Source organism: Herpailurus yagouaroundi, unplaced genomic scaffold, assembly GCF_014898765.1.
Source record: "Herpailurus yagouaroundi ecotype Mexico unplaced genomic scaffold, PumYag 545, whole genome shotgun sequence".
NCBI lineage: Eukaryota > Metazoa > Chordata > Mammalia > Carnivora > Felidae > Herpailurus > Herpailurus yagouaroundi.
In genome coordinates, this window is record NW_024412762.1 from 253,717 (window position 1) to 271,452 (window position 17,736).

Consider the following 17,736-nt stretch of genomic DNA (forward strand, 5'->3'; position numbering starts at 1 on the left):
ACAACTGATTCATGAACAGACACTCACACTCAAGTTAAAGTTCACTGGTGCACAATACCTATTACCTGAGAGCTGACATGAGCCAACTTGAGAGGTGGCAGTTAGAGGAAGCTGGGTCATATGACACATACATGCCCACAAGAGTAATTGGCCAGCTCTGTGAACAAATGCTGCCACTGCTGCTATGCCATGTGCCATGAGCTCTCATAAGTCCCCACCACTGAGAAAGCAAAAATACATGTAGGCTCCAGCTTGGAACAGGGAGGCTGACTCGTGACCCACCATCAGTCTCACCTGGGTCCAGGCACATGAACTTGCAGCACTCCTTGGGGTCCTTGCGGTACTGCTGGCAGCCCTGGGGCCTCTCACAGAGGGCAGCCACACACATCTCAGGCTCCCCACCGTGGCAGGTGCAACTCAGGCATGGGTCGTCTCCTTTGGGGGTGAAATAGAACCCTTCATCCACCACATTGTCCTTGATGTCAACACATGTTTGACCTGCAACAAACCAAACACACACATGCCTATTACATATGCATTATCAGCAGGAGCCCTGACTCTCTCCACCTGGAGGCAGATGAGAACAGAGGAGTTGGCAAGATCAACCTGGGAGCCCTCCCAGTGCTGGAGTGTGTGAGTCTGGCCCATGGCCGCAGGGAGTGGCTATCTGAGAAAGGTCACTACAGCTCACTATTAGGACAAAGCACGCCTGGCCATGAGCCCAGACAGCTACGAGAGAGAAGAGTGCTAGATTCCGGGGAAAAGCCCATGGAGAAGGGTTTGCTTTGAAGTGTTTGCCTAAGCAGTTTACTTAGAGGTTTCCTCAACTTTAAGATGCAGCTGCCATGTCTATTAACCATTTTGTGACACATTTGAGAATGTGTCTCAAATGAGTCTCCCGAGAAGCTGCTAGTTCTGCTTGTGAAGACAGTTCACCAGTCCTAAGACAGACACATTGAACTGTATGCAGAGCTGACCTGGGGCTAGAGAAAGAGAAATAGCCATGGCCAGAGACAAGAGGGAGTTGAGAAGTCAGACTTTTTCTGCCAAAGTCAGCAAGCAGACACAACAGATGCATGGGGGAAGGGATGAGTGATGAGGCAGGGGCAGTTCTCCAAAGATACATGCTCGGTGAAAAGCAAAGGGACATAAGAAGTCTGTTTCAGTGTCTAAATGGAATAGAGATGTCTAGAAAAACTCATCAGAAATCCCACAACCAGGGGTCTGTGCCTCACTTTAAGACTGGCTACATAACTCATGTGGTCAGAAATCTACATAACTCATGTGGTCAGAAATTTTCAGGGCAAGAAACTCATGTAGAATTGTTCTCTGCTAGAAGAGAAAAAGAATGAAGAAAAATGAGCAGCCTTCAGAGAAATGCAGGATACCATCGAGTGCACCATCACAGACAAAACTCAAGTACCAGAAAGAGAAGAGAGTGGAAAAAGAAGAAATATCTGAAGAAATAAGGGCTGAAAACCTGACGAATTCATTGAAAACCAAAACCTATATATGTAGGAAGCATAACAAGCTCCAAGTTGGATAAATGCACAAAACCTAAACACATCCAACACATCACAGTAAAAGTGCTAAAGCTGGAGAAAAGGTGAAAACCTTAAAAACAGCAAACCAGAAATGACTTGTTACTGATACGGGGACCCTCAGAAGACTAACAGCTGACTTCTCAGTAGAAAGAACAGAGGCAAGAAGGCAGTGGGTAACATAACAATGGTGCTCAAAGAAAAAACCATCAACTAAGAATCCCATATCCAGCAAACCCAGCTTTCCAAACTTGACAGCAAAATAAAGACTTTCCCCAGAGAGACAAGACCCGAGAGAATTTGTTGCTTTCACACTCACCTTACAAGAAATACCAAAGGAAGCCATTTTTTTAACCCCCCCTAAGGGAAGTTCTTCAGGCTAAAAGCAAGTGACCCTCAGAGAAGAATTTGAGTCCATACAAAAAAAAAAAAAAAAAAAAAAAAGCACCAGAAAAGATAATTATGTAATTATGAAAGACCATATAAATGAGTATTTTTTTCCTCTTAACTGACTGAAAAGGCAATTCTATAAAATACTGTCTTTATATAATGTTGTATTGGGCTTCTAACATATAGAAATGTAATGTATGTGTTTGCCAATAAAGCCCAAAGGAGGTGTGTGGAAGCAAAGCTGCTGTGGGCTAATACAATGACTGGAGGTGATAATTAATAACCACGTATTGTTGGTTTGTAACACTAACAGACCTAATGTATGTAATAGTATTACTATAGAAAAAGGGAAAGGAAATGGAGTTATACAGAGGTAACATTTCACATATCACTGAAATGAACCTTGCATCGATCTGAATAAAATATATATGGCAAAATGCATATGTACACGTACATGGAATTAGTGGTTATAGTTGCACTTACCTGTGAATAAACTAAAGTGCTGAATGGTATACTTTAAATGGGGGAATTGTAAGGTATAGAATCTTGGATTGAGAGTAACTTGTTTTGTGAGTGTTCCACAAGACTAGCAAACATTTCTAATAAATTTTAACTTGATAAACAAATGATAACTTGCAATACGATACTGAATGTCACATGATCACAGAAAAAGTCAATGGTTCTTCTATCTCTTTCTCTCCCTGCAGGATTGTGGGTGATCATATCCTATGCTCAGACGCTCGGTCTCAGGCTATCGTGTTTGCAGTAATTGGTGATTTTTCAGAACGTTGGAAGGTGCCCACACTGGCACTACTGTATTTTTTGTCACTTCAAAGCACCTATGGACAGTCCTTTGCTTTTCCATACAAGAATACGCTTAGGAATGCCTTGCTTCATTCTAGGTCAGGCTGCCTGCAGATACAGACCCTTTCTTCTCCTGCCTTATTGCCAGTTACATTAAATACAGTATATGACAAGGGTTTATTAATACTGTACTGTAGTCAACATCTGTGCGAGCATATGCAATGGCCCCCATGCAGAAAAAGATTCCATTGAGGCAACAGATAACAGTGATTCCGTTAGTGATAATGAAAGTTATCTTACATGATAACCCTCCTCTCTCCTGTCTCCCTCACACCAGCCATGAAAGTTTTCAAAGGTAAGTGTAGGTTAATTTATTTTTCTTTATATTCTGTGTTTTATTATTCTGTACTATATTATAGTATTGTAATAATTTTTATATGAATATTTTTGGGTTGCAGAACAAATCACCTGAGTTTCCATGATTTCTTATGGGGAAATTTGATATACGGTGCTTTGGATTACGAGCATGTTTCTGGAACAAATTATGCTTGCAAACCAAGGTTTCACTGTGTGTGAATTTTATCTCGATAAAGATGTTAAAAAAATGATGGCTGAGATCTTTCCATAATTAATCAAACACATAAATCCCCAGGGGTCCTAAAAGGACAAATAAAAATAAATCAATAACAGTGTGATGAAATCTCAGTGTATCAACAAAGAGAAACTCTCAAAAGCAACAAGAGAGATGAAGATTACCTACTGTTCTGTGTTCCTTTAGGTAGGCCAGTCAGGTGTGGCCACAAGAGAAGCGACAAGGGAGGCACAGGAAAACAAAGAGTATTATACTCATAGGTCCTGAACCGACAGAGTCCTTGCATGCCAAGAGGGATCACACAGGAAGAGCACCAACAGTGCTGCTCAACCAAGTGGGTGGGGAGCAGAGAAGGAGCGAGGACCCACAGCAAGAGCTTTACTGGGGGTCAGGGCAGAGAACACAAGTAAAAGCAGGAGGGGATTTCACTGGGGCATTTGAAACGTCACTAGGTCACAGACAGGGAAGGAACAAGAATGGGAACTTATGGCAGAGGCCAACCTTATTACACTGGGGCCCCTGGCCACCTGGATGGGGTGCTCATAGCAAGTAATAAGTTTTAAAATTTATAATGCACCTACAAGGAAAACCAAGGAAAGGTATACAACAGTTCAGAACAAGGACAGGCAGAAACAATAAAATAACATCTTCAAAGTTTTGAGAAAAAGTAACTGTTAACCTACAAATCTATACCCAGATAAACTAACATTCAGGATTGGAGGCAAAAATTACAGACTTTTCACACAGAGAGTAACAGAGTGTAACACTAACAACACAACCTCTTCTCCAAGAGCTGCTGAAGAATACATTTGAGAGATAAAAAGCCAAATGCAGAAAGAAGTGGGGTGCAAGAGGAAATAATAAATAAGAAAGTGATAAACATATGAGCAAATATATATATAAATGCTAACTTCATAAAACAAGTGATTCATTTAAGAAGTGTTGAAACAGGGGTGCCTGGGTGGCTCAGTTGGTTAAGCGTCCAACTCTTTTCTCTTTTTTTTTTTTATGTTTGTTTATTTCTGAGAGAGAGAAAAAGAGAGCAAGCAGGGGAGGGGCAGAGAGAATCAGAAGAAGAATCAGAAGCAGGCTCCGGGCTCTGAGTTGTAAGCCCAGAGCCCAATGCAGGGCTCAAACCTACAGACTGCGAGACCATGACCTGAGCTGAAGTCAGACGCTTAACTGACTGAGCCACCCAAGCGCCCCTCTTTTTTTAAAGTTTATTTATTTTGAGAGAGGAAGAGGGAGAGCTTACACATGTAAGCAGGGGAAGGGCAGAGAGAGAGGAGGAGAGAGAATCCCAAGCAGGCTCCATGCTGTTGGCGCAGAGCCCAGTGGGGGGGCTCCACCTCATGAACCATGAGATCATGGTTCTGAGGCGAGATCAAGAGTCAGACACTAAACAGACTGAGCCACCCAGGTGCCTCAAGCATCTGACTCTTGACTTCAGATCAGGTCATGATCTCACGGTTCATGGGATCAAGCCCCATTTCTGGCTCTTTGCTGACAGTGCCAAGCCTGCTTGGGATTCTCTCTCTCTCTCTCTCTCTCAAAAATAAGCATAAAAAAAAAAAAGAAATGTAAAACAAAGTAAAATGAAAGTAACAGACAACATGTATACCCATACTTGAAGCTGGGGAACAACTAGAGCTAAAGCAATATAAGGTCTTTGTATTAATCAGGTGGAAGTTAGAGGCACTGTCTTTAGATTTAAAAAACAAATCAATTATGCCCTTTAAAAATGTAAGGATAACCACTAACAGGAAAGGCAGATATAATTTCTGAACCAGTATAACAAAAAAAGAGACTAGAGAAAAGTTGATTAATCTCATATGAGTCAGTAAAAGATTTAAAAAAACAAGCAAAATTCTGGGTAAAGAGCACAGAACAAGGTGCTAAAATCAACTTGAAGACTTAATTAAAAGAGTACAAAAAGACATATTAAAAGGAAGCTAGCACAAAAATATTATGTAATAATAAAAATAGTTCATATATATTGAGAGCTTTCTCTATGCCAAGGACTATTCTTTGCACTGAGCATATGCTAACTATCTCTCCCAACAACACAGTGAGGTGGGTGCTCTACTACCCCCTGGTTCCTAATGTGGAACCCAAGGACAGAGCTCAAGAAATTGCCCAAAGCCAAACCTGGATTTAGTCTGGCTATCTATTAAGCCTCTTAACACCATTTTGTAGCTACCACTAGAAAAGAAGTAAGACTTTAAGCAAAGCTAACAAAAACTACTATGGATAAAAAGGGATTGTTAACATCATGATAAAAAGGTTCAATTCATCAAAAAGATATAATAATTATGAATACTTATGCCCCCAGTAACATGATCTCAAGACAAATAAAGCTAAAATTAGAGAATCATCAGGGAAGAATGGATAAATCCACATCCACAGTGAGAGATTCAAAATAGATCTCTTTTTGGGGCGCCTGGGTGGCGCAGTCGGTTAAGCATCTGACTTCAGCCAGGTCACGATCTTGCGGTCCGTGAGTTCGAGCCCCGCGTCAGGCTCTGGGCTGATGGCTCAGAGCCTGGAGCCTGTTTCCGATTCTGTGTCTCCCTCTCTCTCTGCCCCTCCCCCGTTCATGCTCTGTCTCTCTCTGTCCCAAAAATAAATAAAAAACGTTGAAAAAAAAAAATCAACACCTCTTCTGAGTATGGGTTACCTTTAAAAAAAAAAAAAATATATATATATATGTATATATCTATCTCTTTTTAACAATTGGTGTATCATGCAACCAAAACAGACCTGAACAATCCAAGAGTTTAAGCACATATGGAACAGTAACAAAAATTCTAACAAAAGAACATGGGAATGACTTCCTGGAAAGGAGAAATATACTGACTAGTTAGGGATAGGAAGCATCTTCTGGAGGTTGGGAATATTCCACATCTTGATTTGGGAAGTGGTTATACATGTGTACAAATTAACGAAACTTGCATTTAAGGGAAAACTTTGCATACAGGGAAACTAAACTTTAAATGCCTTATGTTGGAAAAAACTAAAAATTAAGGAGATAAGGATCTAACTCTAGAAGATGGAAAAAGAAAAGGGTAAACTTAACAAAAGTAAAAGGATAGAAATTGACAGCAGAAAACAATAGCACAGAAAACACATACACAACAATGACAATCAGTTACTATCCAAAGCTGGTTATTTACAAAGATGAATCAAAGAGTCAAATCTTCCATAAGACTAATCAACGAAAAAGGAGGAAAGCATAAATATTAGGAACCAGGGGAGCCTGGTGGCTCAGTCAGTTAAGCATCTGATTCAGGCTCAGGTCATGATCTCGCGGTGAGTTTGAGCCCCACGTTGGTCTCTGTGCTGACAGCTCAGAGCGTGGAGCCTGCTTCAGATTCTGTGTCTCCCTCTCTCTCTGCCCCTCCCCTACTCATACTCTGTCTTTTTCTGTCTCAAAAATAAACATTAAAAAAACAAAAGGAATAAAAAGAAGGTCATAATAATAAACATGAATGTTTCAAAAATCTTAAGAGAATGCAGAGAGAATTATATGCACAAAAATGAATTAGAAAATGTAGACATATAGGCAATGCCATAGATAAATAGGACTTACCAAATTGACTCAAAAAGGGCCAGAAAACTTGAGTATGTCCATAATCATTAAAACAACTAAATTAGTATCAAAGATCTACATCCAAAACACACACACACACACACACACACACACACACACACACACACACACCCCTTAGCTCTGTTCACTGAAAGGGCATGAAAGTCATGAGCATAACTAGTGCCTAGGTCCTTTAAGGCTCTTTGGAAAAAGTTTGAGTCCAGAGAGTACAAGATGAACTAGAAAAAGAAAGCAAACAGAAGGAAATAATAAAGAGCAGTAATCAAGTGAAATTGAAAAAAGAGAAAAATCAATGAATCAAAAAGCTGCTTCTTTAAGAAAATCAACCAAATCGATAAACCTCTCAAGACTGACAAAATCAAAATGGGAGAAACACAGATTACCAAGAGCAAGAATGAAACAGGGATTATTACTATAAATCCTGCAACCATAAGAAGGTTAATAAGAGAATACTATGTATAACTTTATGCTCATAAATTTGAATACTTACAAGAAATGAATCAATTCTTTGAAAACCACAAACTATCAAAAATTCACTCAACATGAAACAGACAATCCAAACTGTCTTATAACCATCAAATAAGTTGAATCCATAATTTAAAAACGCCCCGCAAAAGAAATCTCAGGCCCAATGGTTTCACTGGAAAATTCTACCACAAGTGGGTACGGTTATAAAGGAATAATAGGGAAGATCTTTATGGTGTTAGAACTACTCATATCTTGACTATGTTACAGGAACCTACACAAGTAATAAAATTCTATAGCTCTCTCTTTCTCTCTCTCTCTCTCTCTCATACACACACACACACACACACACACACACACACACACACACACACACAAATGAGTACAAGTAAAACTAGAGATGTCTGAGTAAGTCAGTGGATTGTGTCCAAGTCAATATCCTGGCTGTGATATTATACTATAGTTTTGCAAAATGTTCCCATTTGGGGAAATCGGGCAAAATGCATAAGGGATCTCTCTGTCTTATTTCCTTTAAATGCATCTGAACCTATAGTATCTCAATAAATAACGTCAAAAAAAGGGGGGGGGCGCCTGGGCGGCTCAGTCAGTTAAGCATCCGACTTTGGCTCAGGTCATGATCTCACTGCTTTTGTGTTTGAACCCTGCATCGGGTTCTGTGCTGATGGTTTAGAGCCTGGAGCCTGCTTCAGATTCGTGTCTCCATCTCCCTCTGCCCCTTCCCCACTCACACTATATCTCTCTCAAAATTAAATAAATATTTTTTTAAAAAGCCAGCATAAATGGATCAAATTAAGCATAAAAATAATGGTACTGATGAATTATAACCCAGCTAATGTAATAAAAATCCAAGAGTGCATTCTAATACAAAGAAATTAATCAATGGGGGAAAGGGGAACGCTTTTCCTTACAAAAGAATGCCAACTAGTAAATATGGAAGAAATGAAAGAGTTAGAAAATTGCCAATACATGCTTAACATCAGTGGGTACAAGTTTGATGAGGAACAGGAATTTTACATAGTTTCAAAGTATCTCTCCACATATTATTTATTAATTTAAAAAAGGGAAAAACCGGAACTTCACAGTGGAAAAATCTGGCAGGCATAACTTTAATCCAGGGATCAAAGTTAATGTCACCAACATCAGGGCAAAGTGATACCATATGCCTCATGATTTGATATATCTAAGAAGCTAAATACACAGACAATGGCCAGGCCATACATGACAACAGAGCTCTGACCCACCACTTCTGCAGCAATCAGCCCAGAACATTCAGGATTTGGTCAATGACAGCCAGCTTCCCTGCTTTTCCTTCCACACTTCCAGGGCAGGAACCAGCAGAGAAAGCCAAATATGCTCCTCAAACCAATCACCTCAACTGGTTGGCTTTTTTTTTTTTCAATTTTTTAAATGTTTTTTATTTTTGGGGGTGCCTGGGTGGCTCAGTCGGTTAAGCATCCAACTTCAGCTCAGGTCATGATCTCACAGTCCATGAGTTCGAGTGCCACATCGGGCTCCGTGCGACAGCTCAGAGTCTGGAGACTGCTTTGGATTCTGTGTCTCCCTCTCTCTCTGTCCCCCACTCCTTGTGCTCTGTCTCTCTCTCTCTCTATCAAAAATAAAAATAAAAAAAAATGTTTTTTATTTTTGAGAGAGACAGAGCACGAGTGGGGGACAGGAAGAGAGAGAGGGAGACACAGAAACAGTAGCAGGCTCCAGGCTCTGAGCTGTCAGCACAGAGTCTGACGCGGGGCTCAAACCCATAAACTATGAGATCATGACCTGAGCTGAAGTCGGACGCTTAACCACCTGAGCCACCCAGGTGCCCCTCAACTGGCTGGCTTCTAGTCAGCTTGCTCCCAGTTTCCCATGCCAACCGCCTCCAAGGAGGCACACACCAGGAGCCTTTAGGGCACTGGTGAAAAGCCCCGGGTGTTGGATCCACAACTCCAGCTGGAGGCGGGACAGATGCACTTGTGAAGCCCATACACTCTAGGACATCTGCAAGAGACAGATTCTCTAAAGAATGGCCCAAAGGGAAGATCTAAAGCAGAAGGGAGAGCAGACATTAAGAGCCCTCTGGAAAACCAATCCACCCAGACACAAGGAATCTACTGAATATGAAGGCTGGGGAGTATGGAGGGTATCCACAGTACAGCCCAAATCCTGCCCAGACTGATCCCCGCCACCATTACTGTAAAGACTCTTCTACACAAAAGTCCTATCAGAAGGAAAGAAAGGCAAGGAGCGCCTGGGTGGCTCAGTTGGTTAAGTAACTGACTTCGGGTCAGGTCATGATCTCACAGTTTGTGAGTTCGAGCCCCGCATAGGGCTCTATGCTGACAGCTCAGAGCCTGGAGCCTACTTCAGATTCTATGTCTCCCCCTCTCTCTACCCCTCCCCTGCTCACACTCTGTGTCTCTCTGTCTGTCAATAACAAATAAACGTTAAACAAAAAGAAAAGGCAGATAACATACATGATGGAAAATTCAGCAGAGAGATGAAAACTCAAGAATCAAATAGAAACACTAGAAATGAAAAACAGACAAAATGTAAAAAACAAACAGGTGAGGAGCGCCTGGGTGGCTCAGTCGGTTAAGCATCCGACTTCGGCTCAGGTCATGATCTCATTGGGAGTTTGAGCCCCGTGCTGGGCTCTGTGCTGACAGCTCAGAGCCTGGAGCCTCCTTCAGAGTCTGTGTCTCCTTCTCTCTCTGCCCCTCCCCACTTGTGCTCTGTCTCTCAAAAATAAATAAATGTAAAAAAAAAAAAAAAATTTATTAAAAAAAAACAAAAACAAAAAAACCCCCAAAGAGGCGAAAAATGTCATTAGTGGGCTTATCAGCAGACTCGACACAGTAGAACATGGAAAGAAACAGTAAAACATATTAATAGAATTACTCAAACAGAGGCACGCCTGGGTGGCTCAGTCAGTTAAGCATCTGATTCTTGATTTAGGCTCAGGTCATGATCTCATGGTCGTGAGATCAAGCCCCACACTGACTCCTTGCTGAGCATGGAGCCTGCTTAAGATTCTCTCTCCCCTTCCCTCTGCCCCTCTTTTTTACCACTGGTGCATGCACGCTCTCTCCCTCTCTCTCAAAACAACAACAACAACAACAACAACAAAAAAAAAAAGAAAAAGAAAAAGAAAAACCCAAAACAGAAAAGAAAACAAGACAAATTACTCAAACTGAAAGACAAAAAGGAAATTAAAGAAACACTATAACTAAATGCAGTGCATGATTCTGGACTGGATCCTGGACCAGGAAAAAAAAAGCTCTAAAGTATATTCTTGAAACAATTGACAAAACGGTCATAACAAATTATAGATGACTGTAGGGCACCATACCCATGTTAAATGTCCTATTTTGATAATTGTGCTGCAGTTATAGAAGAGTGTGTCCTGGTTCTTAGGAACACGATAATTATTTAGGCCTCGAGGGCATAATATCTTCAATTTACTCTTAAATGGTTCAGAAGAAATACTCTGAGAAAAAATGACGAGCAAACATGGCAAAATACAAGTAATTAGTGAATCTATGCAGGGGGCATAGGAGAGGAAGTTCTTTATACCATTCTCACAACTTTTCCCTAAGTTTGAAATTACAGTGGACCCTTGAACAACGCAGGGTTTAGGGGCGCTGACCTCTGCATAGTTGAAAACCCATGTATAACTGCTGTCTCCCCAAAAATGTATGTACTAATAGTCTACTGTTGACCCAAAGTCCTACTGATAACATGATCATTAATACATATTTTGTATATATATTAAATACTGTATTCTTACAATAATCTGGACAAAAGAAAATGTTATTAAGAAAATCATAAAGAAAAGAAACTATGTTTACAATAGTGTTACTGTATTTACTGAAAAAAATCCATGTATAAGCGGATTTAAACCAGTGTTGTTCAAGGATCATCAACTGTGTATCAAGAATTTTTTTTGATTATTTATTTTTGAGACAATGCGAGAGACAGAGTGCAAGCAGCGGAGGCACAGACAGAGGGAGACACAGAATCTGAAGCGGGCTCCAGGCTCTGAGCTGTCAGCCCAGAGCCCGACGCAGGGCTCGAACTCACAAACCATGAGATCATGACCTGAACCGAAGTTGGAAGCTTAACCGACTGAGCCACTCAGGCGCCCCTCAACTGTGTATCTAAATACAAAATTAGAAAATCACCCTCCTCCCAGGCCCAGATGGTCTTAAAAAGTATGGTCTAGGGGCGCCTGGGTGGCGCAGTCGGTTAAGCATCCGACTTCAGCCAGGTCACGATCTCGCGGTCCGTGAGTTCGAGCCCCGCATCGGGCTCTGGGCTGATGGCTCAGAGCCTGGAGCCTGTTTCCGATTCTGTGTCTCCCTCTCTCTCTGCCCCTCCCCCGTTCATGCTCTGTCTCTCTCTGTCCCAAAAATAAATAAACGTTGAAAAAAAAAATTAAAAAAAAAAAGTATGGTCTAGCAAATACTGAAGGACAAGATCATCCCCAACTTGTGCAAACGGACTTAGAGACTGGTAAAAAAGAATGCTTCCCAACTCATTTCATAAACTGAATACAAATATATTATAAAAACTAGTCAAGGAAAGCACAGAAAAGGACCATAACAGGCCAAGCTCACTTCTTAAAGGAGTTCAGAAATCCTAAATAAAATTATCAGCCAAGCAAAACCAAAACAGATACACAAAAACCCTGAGATGGTTTAATATCAGAGAATCTACTAATGTAAAAAAGTAAATGACAAATTAAATCATGTAACATAAACAAAACCGCAATATAAATCAGCAAAGAAGAAAAACCACATAATCCCAATAAATGCAGAAAATGCATTTACATTTTTGTAATGTAGAAATTCTTGGCAAACTAGGAATACAAGGTACTTCCTTAACCTCAAATTTCCTCAGTCTTTTTAAAAAATTTTTTTTAACATTTATTTATTTTTGAGAGACAGAGAGAGACAGAGCGCAAGCAGGGGAGGGGCAGAGAGAGAGGGAGACCCAGGATCCGAAACAGGCTCCAGGCCCTGAGCTGTCAGCACAGAGCTGGACATGGGGCTCAAACTCAAGAATGCGAGATCATGACTTGAGCCAAAGTCCAACACTCAACCAACTGAGCCACCCAGGTGCCCTGGTATTTTCTCAACCTTAAGGAAAGTACCGCACCATATTTAACGCTGAAACATTAAAAGCTTTCCCTTATAGGTTGGGAGGATAAGAAAGCTCACTACCAGCACTTCTAATCAACACTACACTAAAAACCTTGGCAAGTAAAGGAACACGAGGGGAAAACAGATAAAAAAATAAGTCAAAGATTTGAAAAAGGACACAAAAATGTCTAAATAGAAAATCTAGGAGAATCCAACCAAATAAGAATTCTAATAACGGAGCTCAGAAAAATGGATTCATGCTGAAGAAAAAAAAGGTCAAGAACTGACAACATAAGGGGCAAAAGCAAGGTAGAGAAGCCCACCACTAGCTGGGAGGATGTATCCCAAAGCTCCCGTAAAGACAGCGTGGTATCAACACGGACTGACAAACAGCCAAGGGTCAGAATGGAGTCCAGAACCAGGTTCAGACATCTATGAACCCCATGACAAATCAGCAGGCAAGGGGATGATGGTCCAAATTAATGGTGCTGAGATCATCGGCTGCAACCCAGCCTGCCTCACATGCGCCTCTGGATTCAATTCAGCCCTCCGCCCACTGCAGAGGGGCCTGGACGAGGAGCCCTGCCCTCAGTATGCACAACACACTGCAAGTCCCTGAGGCTGGAGGAGACCTTCATGTGGAATGTGGGCAAGTGAGCGGGAAGAGCAACAGGGAAAGACCATGGGCTGAGGTGAGGACTGGCCCAGCTGTGAAGTAAGCAGTCTTGGAAAGACCTAAGGAGAGTACGGATAGGTGACCAAGGCAGTCAGAGGTTCCAAGACCCCACAAGATGTAGCATGCCCTGTCACCATTCTCATTTAATCTCCTAACAACAATGAGGTGTGGAGGGCAGGAATTGTCACCTCTATCCTGGGAAAGAGAAAGGAGGGCTCATGGATATCAACTGTTGCCCAGATTCCTGCCCTCCCCCCACGGCACCTGTGCCCCTTCAGAGTGGCGTGTGAGCCAGGCAAGGAGCTCCTGCCGCCCCACTGAGACATAGGGGTCTGGCTTGGTGCACTGTGATGTCAAAATCTACTCAAGGTCAACACCAAGGTCCAGAGATCAGACAGCCACAAACTCATGAGAAGCACTTCCTCACAGCTTACTAGGAGTACCGGAAGAGGTGGCTTACTTCTTTTACAGAGAAATGAAGATTTCTCATAGCAGTTCTCCGCATGCCAGCTGTGCAGGTCGTGGTGGCGGAGGGTGGGGAAGTGGAAGCACTGGAGCTGGGCGCAGAACACGTTGTCGCTTTCCGACATGGCCGAGGCAAAGATGGGGTCTGGGGGCAGGAACACCTCTGAGGAGCCTGTGGGAGAAATAACGTGATGTCAGCATACGTACCAATCACATGCAATACTTGTGGGGACTAATGCCCCCCAAACTGGATCATCAAAGGGCCTGTGGGCCACCAAGTGCTAGCTGCACTGTGGTCAGGGCATTCATTCACGACCTCTCCTAGTTTCTATGAGCACAGCTCTGGACAACGTGAAGAGTAGAGTAGTGGGCCAAGACACGGTGGATTAAAAAGTATGAGTTCAGACAGATAAACAGACAAATAAACAGAGAAGGGAAGGGAAAGTCCTCTCTTACAACAGGGTATCTACTAGTAAAAGGAGAAGGGCTTGAAAAGGCGCTCACCGCACACACCCGGAACACACAGTTCAGGCAGGATTATGACTCCAATGCCCACCAGGGGTAGCAGCTGGCCGGCTGAACTGGAAAGCACTGGCTCCCTGGGACCCCCTCCCAGCTCCAGGGAGACCTGTCGCTCACTGAACTCCTTCCTTCCGACCTGGGGATCAGGCAATCAGAAATCATGCTGCCCTGGCAGCCCAGGGTTGGGGTGCAGTGGTGTTGGGAGAGGGGGCCATGAACCCCTAAGCCTCTCTTCTGCAATGTTCCAGGAGATGTGGCTCTGGCCACACCTGGGGCACAGCACAGCCAGCCCCCAGAGTCCATTCTCTAGCTCAGAGAGCCCCCGGACACTGGACCACCAGAAGATTCCTTGAGGCTAACCCAGCCGTGGATCACTGGAGATACTCTCATTTTACTCAGATGGCAGTGCAGTTTACCCTTTAGCAGAAATGAGGCATTCCCATACATGCCTTTTGAACTCTATTTGCTCCCAACACGAAGCGTGCAGGTCAGTTTTGAAGATCCAGCCAGTTTGAAGGCAGGGCTTCATCCCACAGACACTGGGAACATGGCCTCCCAGCTCCCTGACAAGGGTGGGAAGATGGGCTTTCAGGAAGCATTGCGGGATAGAAGCCCAGTCCCCAGCTGACACCCTTGGCTAGGGGATTTTGAGGCCCCAGTGGCTGGACTCACAGGAAGGCCATGGACAGAGGGCAGGGGAGGCGGCTGGGCTCTTTGCGGTGTCTTCTCACAACATTTGGGGAGCCTGCCTCCATTGCTAAGAGTGGGTGCTGCCTTGAGCACTGTTGTCTTTCCTTTGGGCCCCCTACTCCCCAACAAGGCTTCCTGCATCCCTTGTGTATCTTCTTCTTCTCCTTCGGATGCCCCTTCACCTGGGGAGTTGCCTCCCTTCTTAAAAACTGTTTTCTTGGGGCGCCTGGGTGGCTCAGTTGATTAAGCGTCCAACTTCGCCTCAGGTCATGATCTCACAGTTTGTTTGAGTGCTGCATCGGGCTCTGTGCTGACAGCTCAGAGCCTGGAGCCTGTTTTGGATTCTGAGTCTCATTCTCTCTGCCTCTCCCCCATTTGTGTTCTGTCTCTCAAAAACAAATAAATGTAAAAACTAAACAAACAGTTTTCTTCATTATTTGGCTTCTTGTCTTATAGGCCAAAAAATGGAACAGATTCATCCCATCCTTTTTTTATTTTTTATTTTATTTTTTTAACGTTTATTTATTTTTGAGACAGAGAGAGACAGAGCATGAACGGGGGAGGGTCAGAGAGAGGGAGACACAGAATCTGAAAGAGGCTCCAGGCTCTGAGCTATCAGCACAGAGCCCAATGCGGGGCTCGAACTCACGGACCGCGAGATCATGACCTGAGCCGAAGTCGGCCGCTTAACCGACTGAGCCACCCAGGTGCCCCTCATCCCATCCTTTATAAAAGAAACAAGTCTTTAGCCATGAGTCTATCTGCCAGCCCAGAGCACAATTTCAGTGCATGACTGCAAAGCTCTGACCAAGGCCACAAATAAACTCTCAGGGTAGAGTCCTGGGACCTGGTCCTCACCTCCTGTACTTCCCCCAGCTGCCTGGAACCTGCCAGAGCCAAGTTGAGAGTGGAGGATGGGGTGGGGTGAGGGTGACTCAGGCTCCACCAAGCCACCAGATGAAGGGCATAGGGAGGGCTGAGGGGAGGGGGCTCCTCCCACCCGCTGGTGACCATGGGACCACCTGGGCCTCCTCACTCTGTGCTGGTCAGAAGCCCTATTTACCCTGAGATCATGGGGGGCTGCAGTTTCTTGGTGACTAAAAAGACCATTTCCTCTTTGCCAAACTTTAGTTCCTTTCAAGGCTTCATTTTATTTGCCCTCTCTGTGGCATCTCATACCCCATTTTATTTTTAATAGTTTTTTTTTTTTTAACGTTTATTTATTTTTGAGACAGAGAGAGAGCACGAATGGGGGAGGGTCAGAGAGAGGGAGACACAGAATCTGAAACAGGCTCTAGGCTCTGAGCTGTCAGCACAGAGCCCGACGCAGGGCTCGAACTCACGGACCGGGAGATCGTGACCTGAGCTGAAGTCGGCCGCTTAACCGACTGAGCCACCCAGGCGCCCCACATACCCCATTTTAAAAAAAATGTTCCATCCTTTCTCTGCCAGGAACTAAATGAGGCTGATCTCCAAAACATTCAGTGTGGTCTTCAATTAGCATCTGCAGTGGGTTGAGGAACATCTGCCCCAAATTCATGGCCACCTGGAACCTCAGAATGTGACCTTATTTGGCTCTTGAGATGAAATCATCAGGAATTTGGGGTGGGTCCTAAATCCAAGGACCAGTGTCCTTACAGTAAGGGAGAAGGGAATGGCTATGGCAGATGGAGCCACTACACACTGGTGAAGAAGCAAGGAGGGACTCTTCTGGAGCCTTTGGAGGGAGGGCAGCCCTGCTGACACCTTTATTTTGAACTTCCACCTCCAGAACTGTGACAAAGTAAACTTGTGTTAAGCCAGAAATTCAAACTCTCTTTGGGCAGCCCCAGGCATCTAACACAGCCTCCTAATCACATCCCCTACTGATTTAACAAATACCCGCAGGGCCCACCCCGTAAGCAGGGACTCGGGGTACAATGGGCAACAGCAGGAGGCAGAGATCCTTGCCTTGCAGAGCTCACACTGGAGTGGGGGTATAAAGGCCGGAAACAGATGACTAACAAACCTAATGAGTAAAGTATATGTGAAGTCAGAAGATCACAGCTGCTATAAGAAAAAAGAAAGCTGGAGCTTGGAGACGAAGGTAGACCTCAGAGCAGTAACATGGGAGCAGAGAATGGACGGGAGGAGTGACATAGCTTGCGCTGGGCATCGCACACCACTCACAAGATCACTGCTTTGCTAGAAGGACTCAGGGACCTGGCCTGTGACAGAAGTGAGCCCCTAGAGTTGGACATGCTGAGACAGGGGGATAATGAGGTCAAGGTACCAACGCTAAGCATGTCTTCAATAAGCAAGTCACACAACGTGGACACATCAAACCCACAGTATGCTTCCATTTTTATATTTTAAAATAAGTATCACATATAATAACCAGAAACTGAAATGACACTGGGCCCTGCGCAGTGGCTTATGGGAAAATGGGGATGATTCCCTTTAGACAACACAGATCTGTTTTCAAATTTTGGTCACCAATGTTATAAAAATGGTACCCCATGTTCTCTGGCAGGGGCCGCTCTCAGCCTCCATGGAAGGCATGCCAGGACTGGGTGCTGACTTAAGTGTCAGGGTCTCAGAACCCTGGCATGGGGCTATGCAGACAGAGCCAGAGCCAGAGCTTCCCTCCCTAGGGAGAGGCCGTGGGAGGAGGCCCCTCTCACAAGCAGAGATCCAAATTTAAAATGCGCTGGGGAGGAGCACCTGGGTGGCTCAGTCAGTTAAGGGTCCAACTTCGTCTCAGGTCATGATCTCACGGTTCGTGGGTTTGAGCCCTGTGTCAGAGCCTGCTTCAGATTCTGTGTCTCCCTCTCTCTCTG

General features: G+C 43.8%; 1 protein-coding gene across 7 annotated transcripts in view; it reads right to left on the reverse strand.

The window, feature by feature from the left end:
• DGCR2 (DiGeorge syndrome critical region gene 2) overlaps positions 1-17,736 on the reverse strand; it is a 100,620-nt gene that overhangs the window by 11,046 nt on the left and 71,838 nt on the right. For all 7 annotated transcript variants that reach the window (XM_040465078.1, XM_040465075.1, XM_040465074.1 and 4 more), the window contains 2 exons: positions 13,701-13,877; positions 295-498 (listed from right to left, as the gene is read on the reverse strand). In XM_040465078.1, coding sequence (XP_040321012.1) covers positions 295-498; positions 13,701-13,877 — 381 coding nt within the window. The remainder of the gene's footprint in view (positions 1-294; positions 499-13,700; positions 13,878-17,736) is intronic.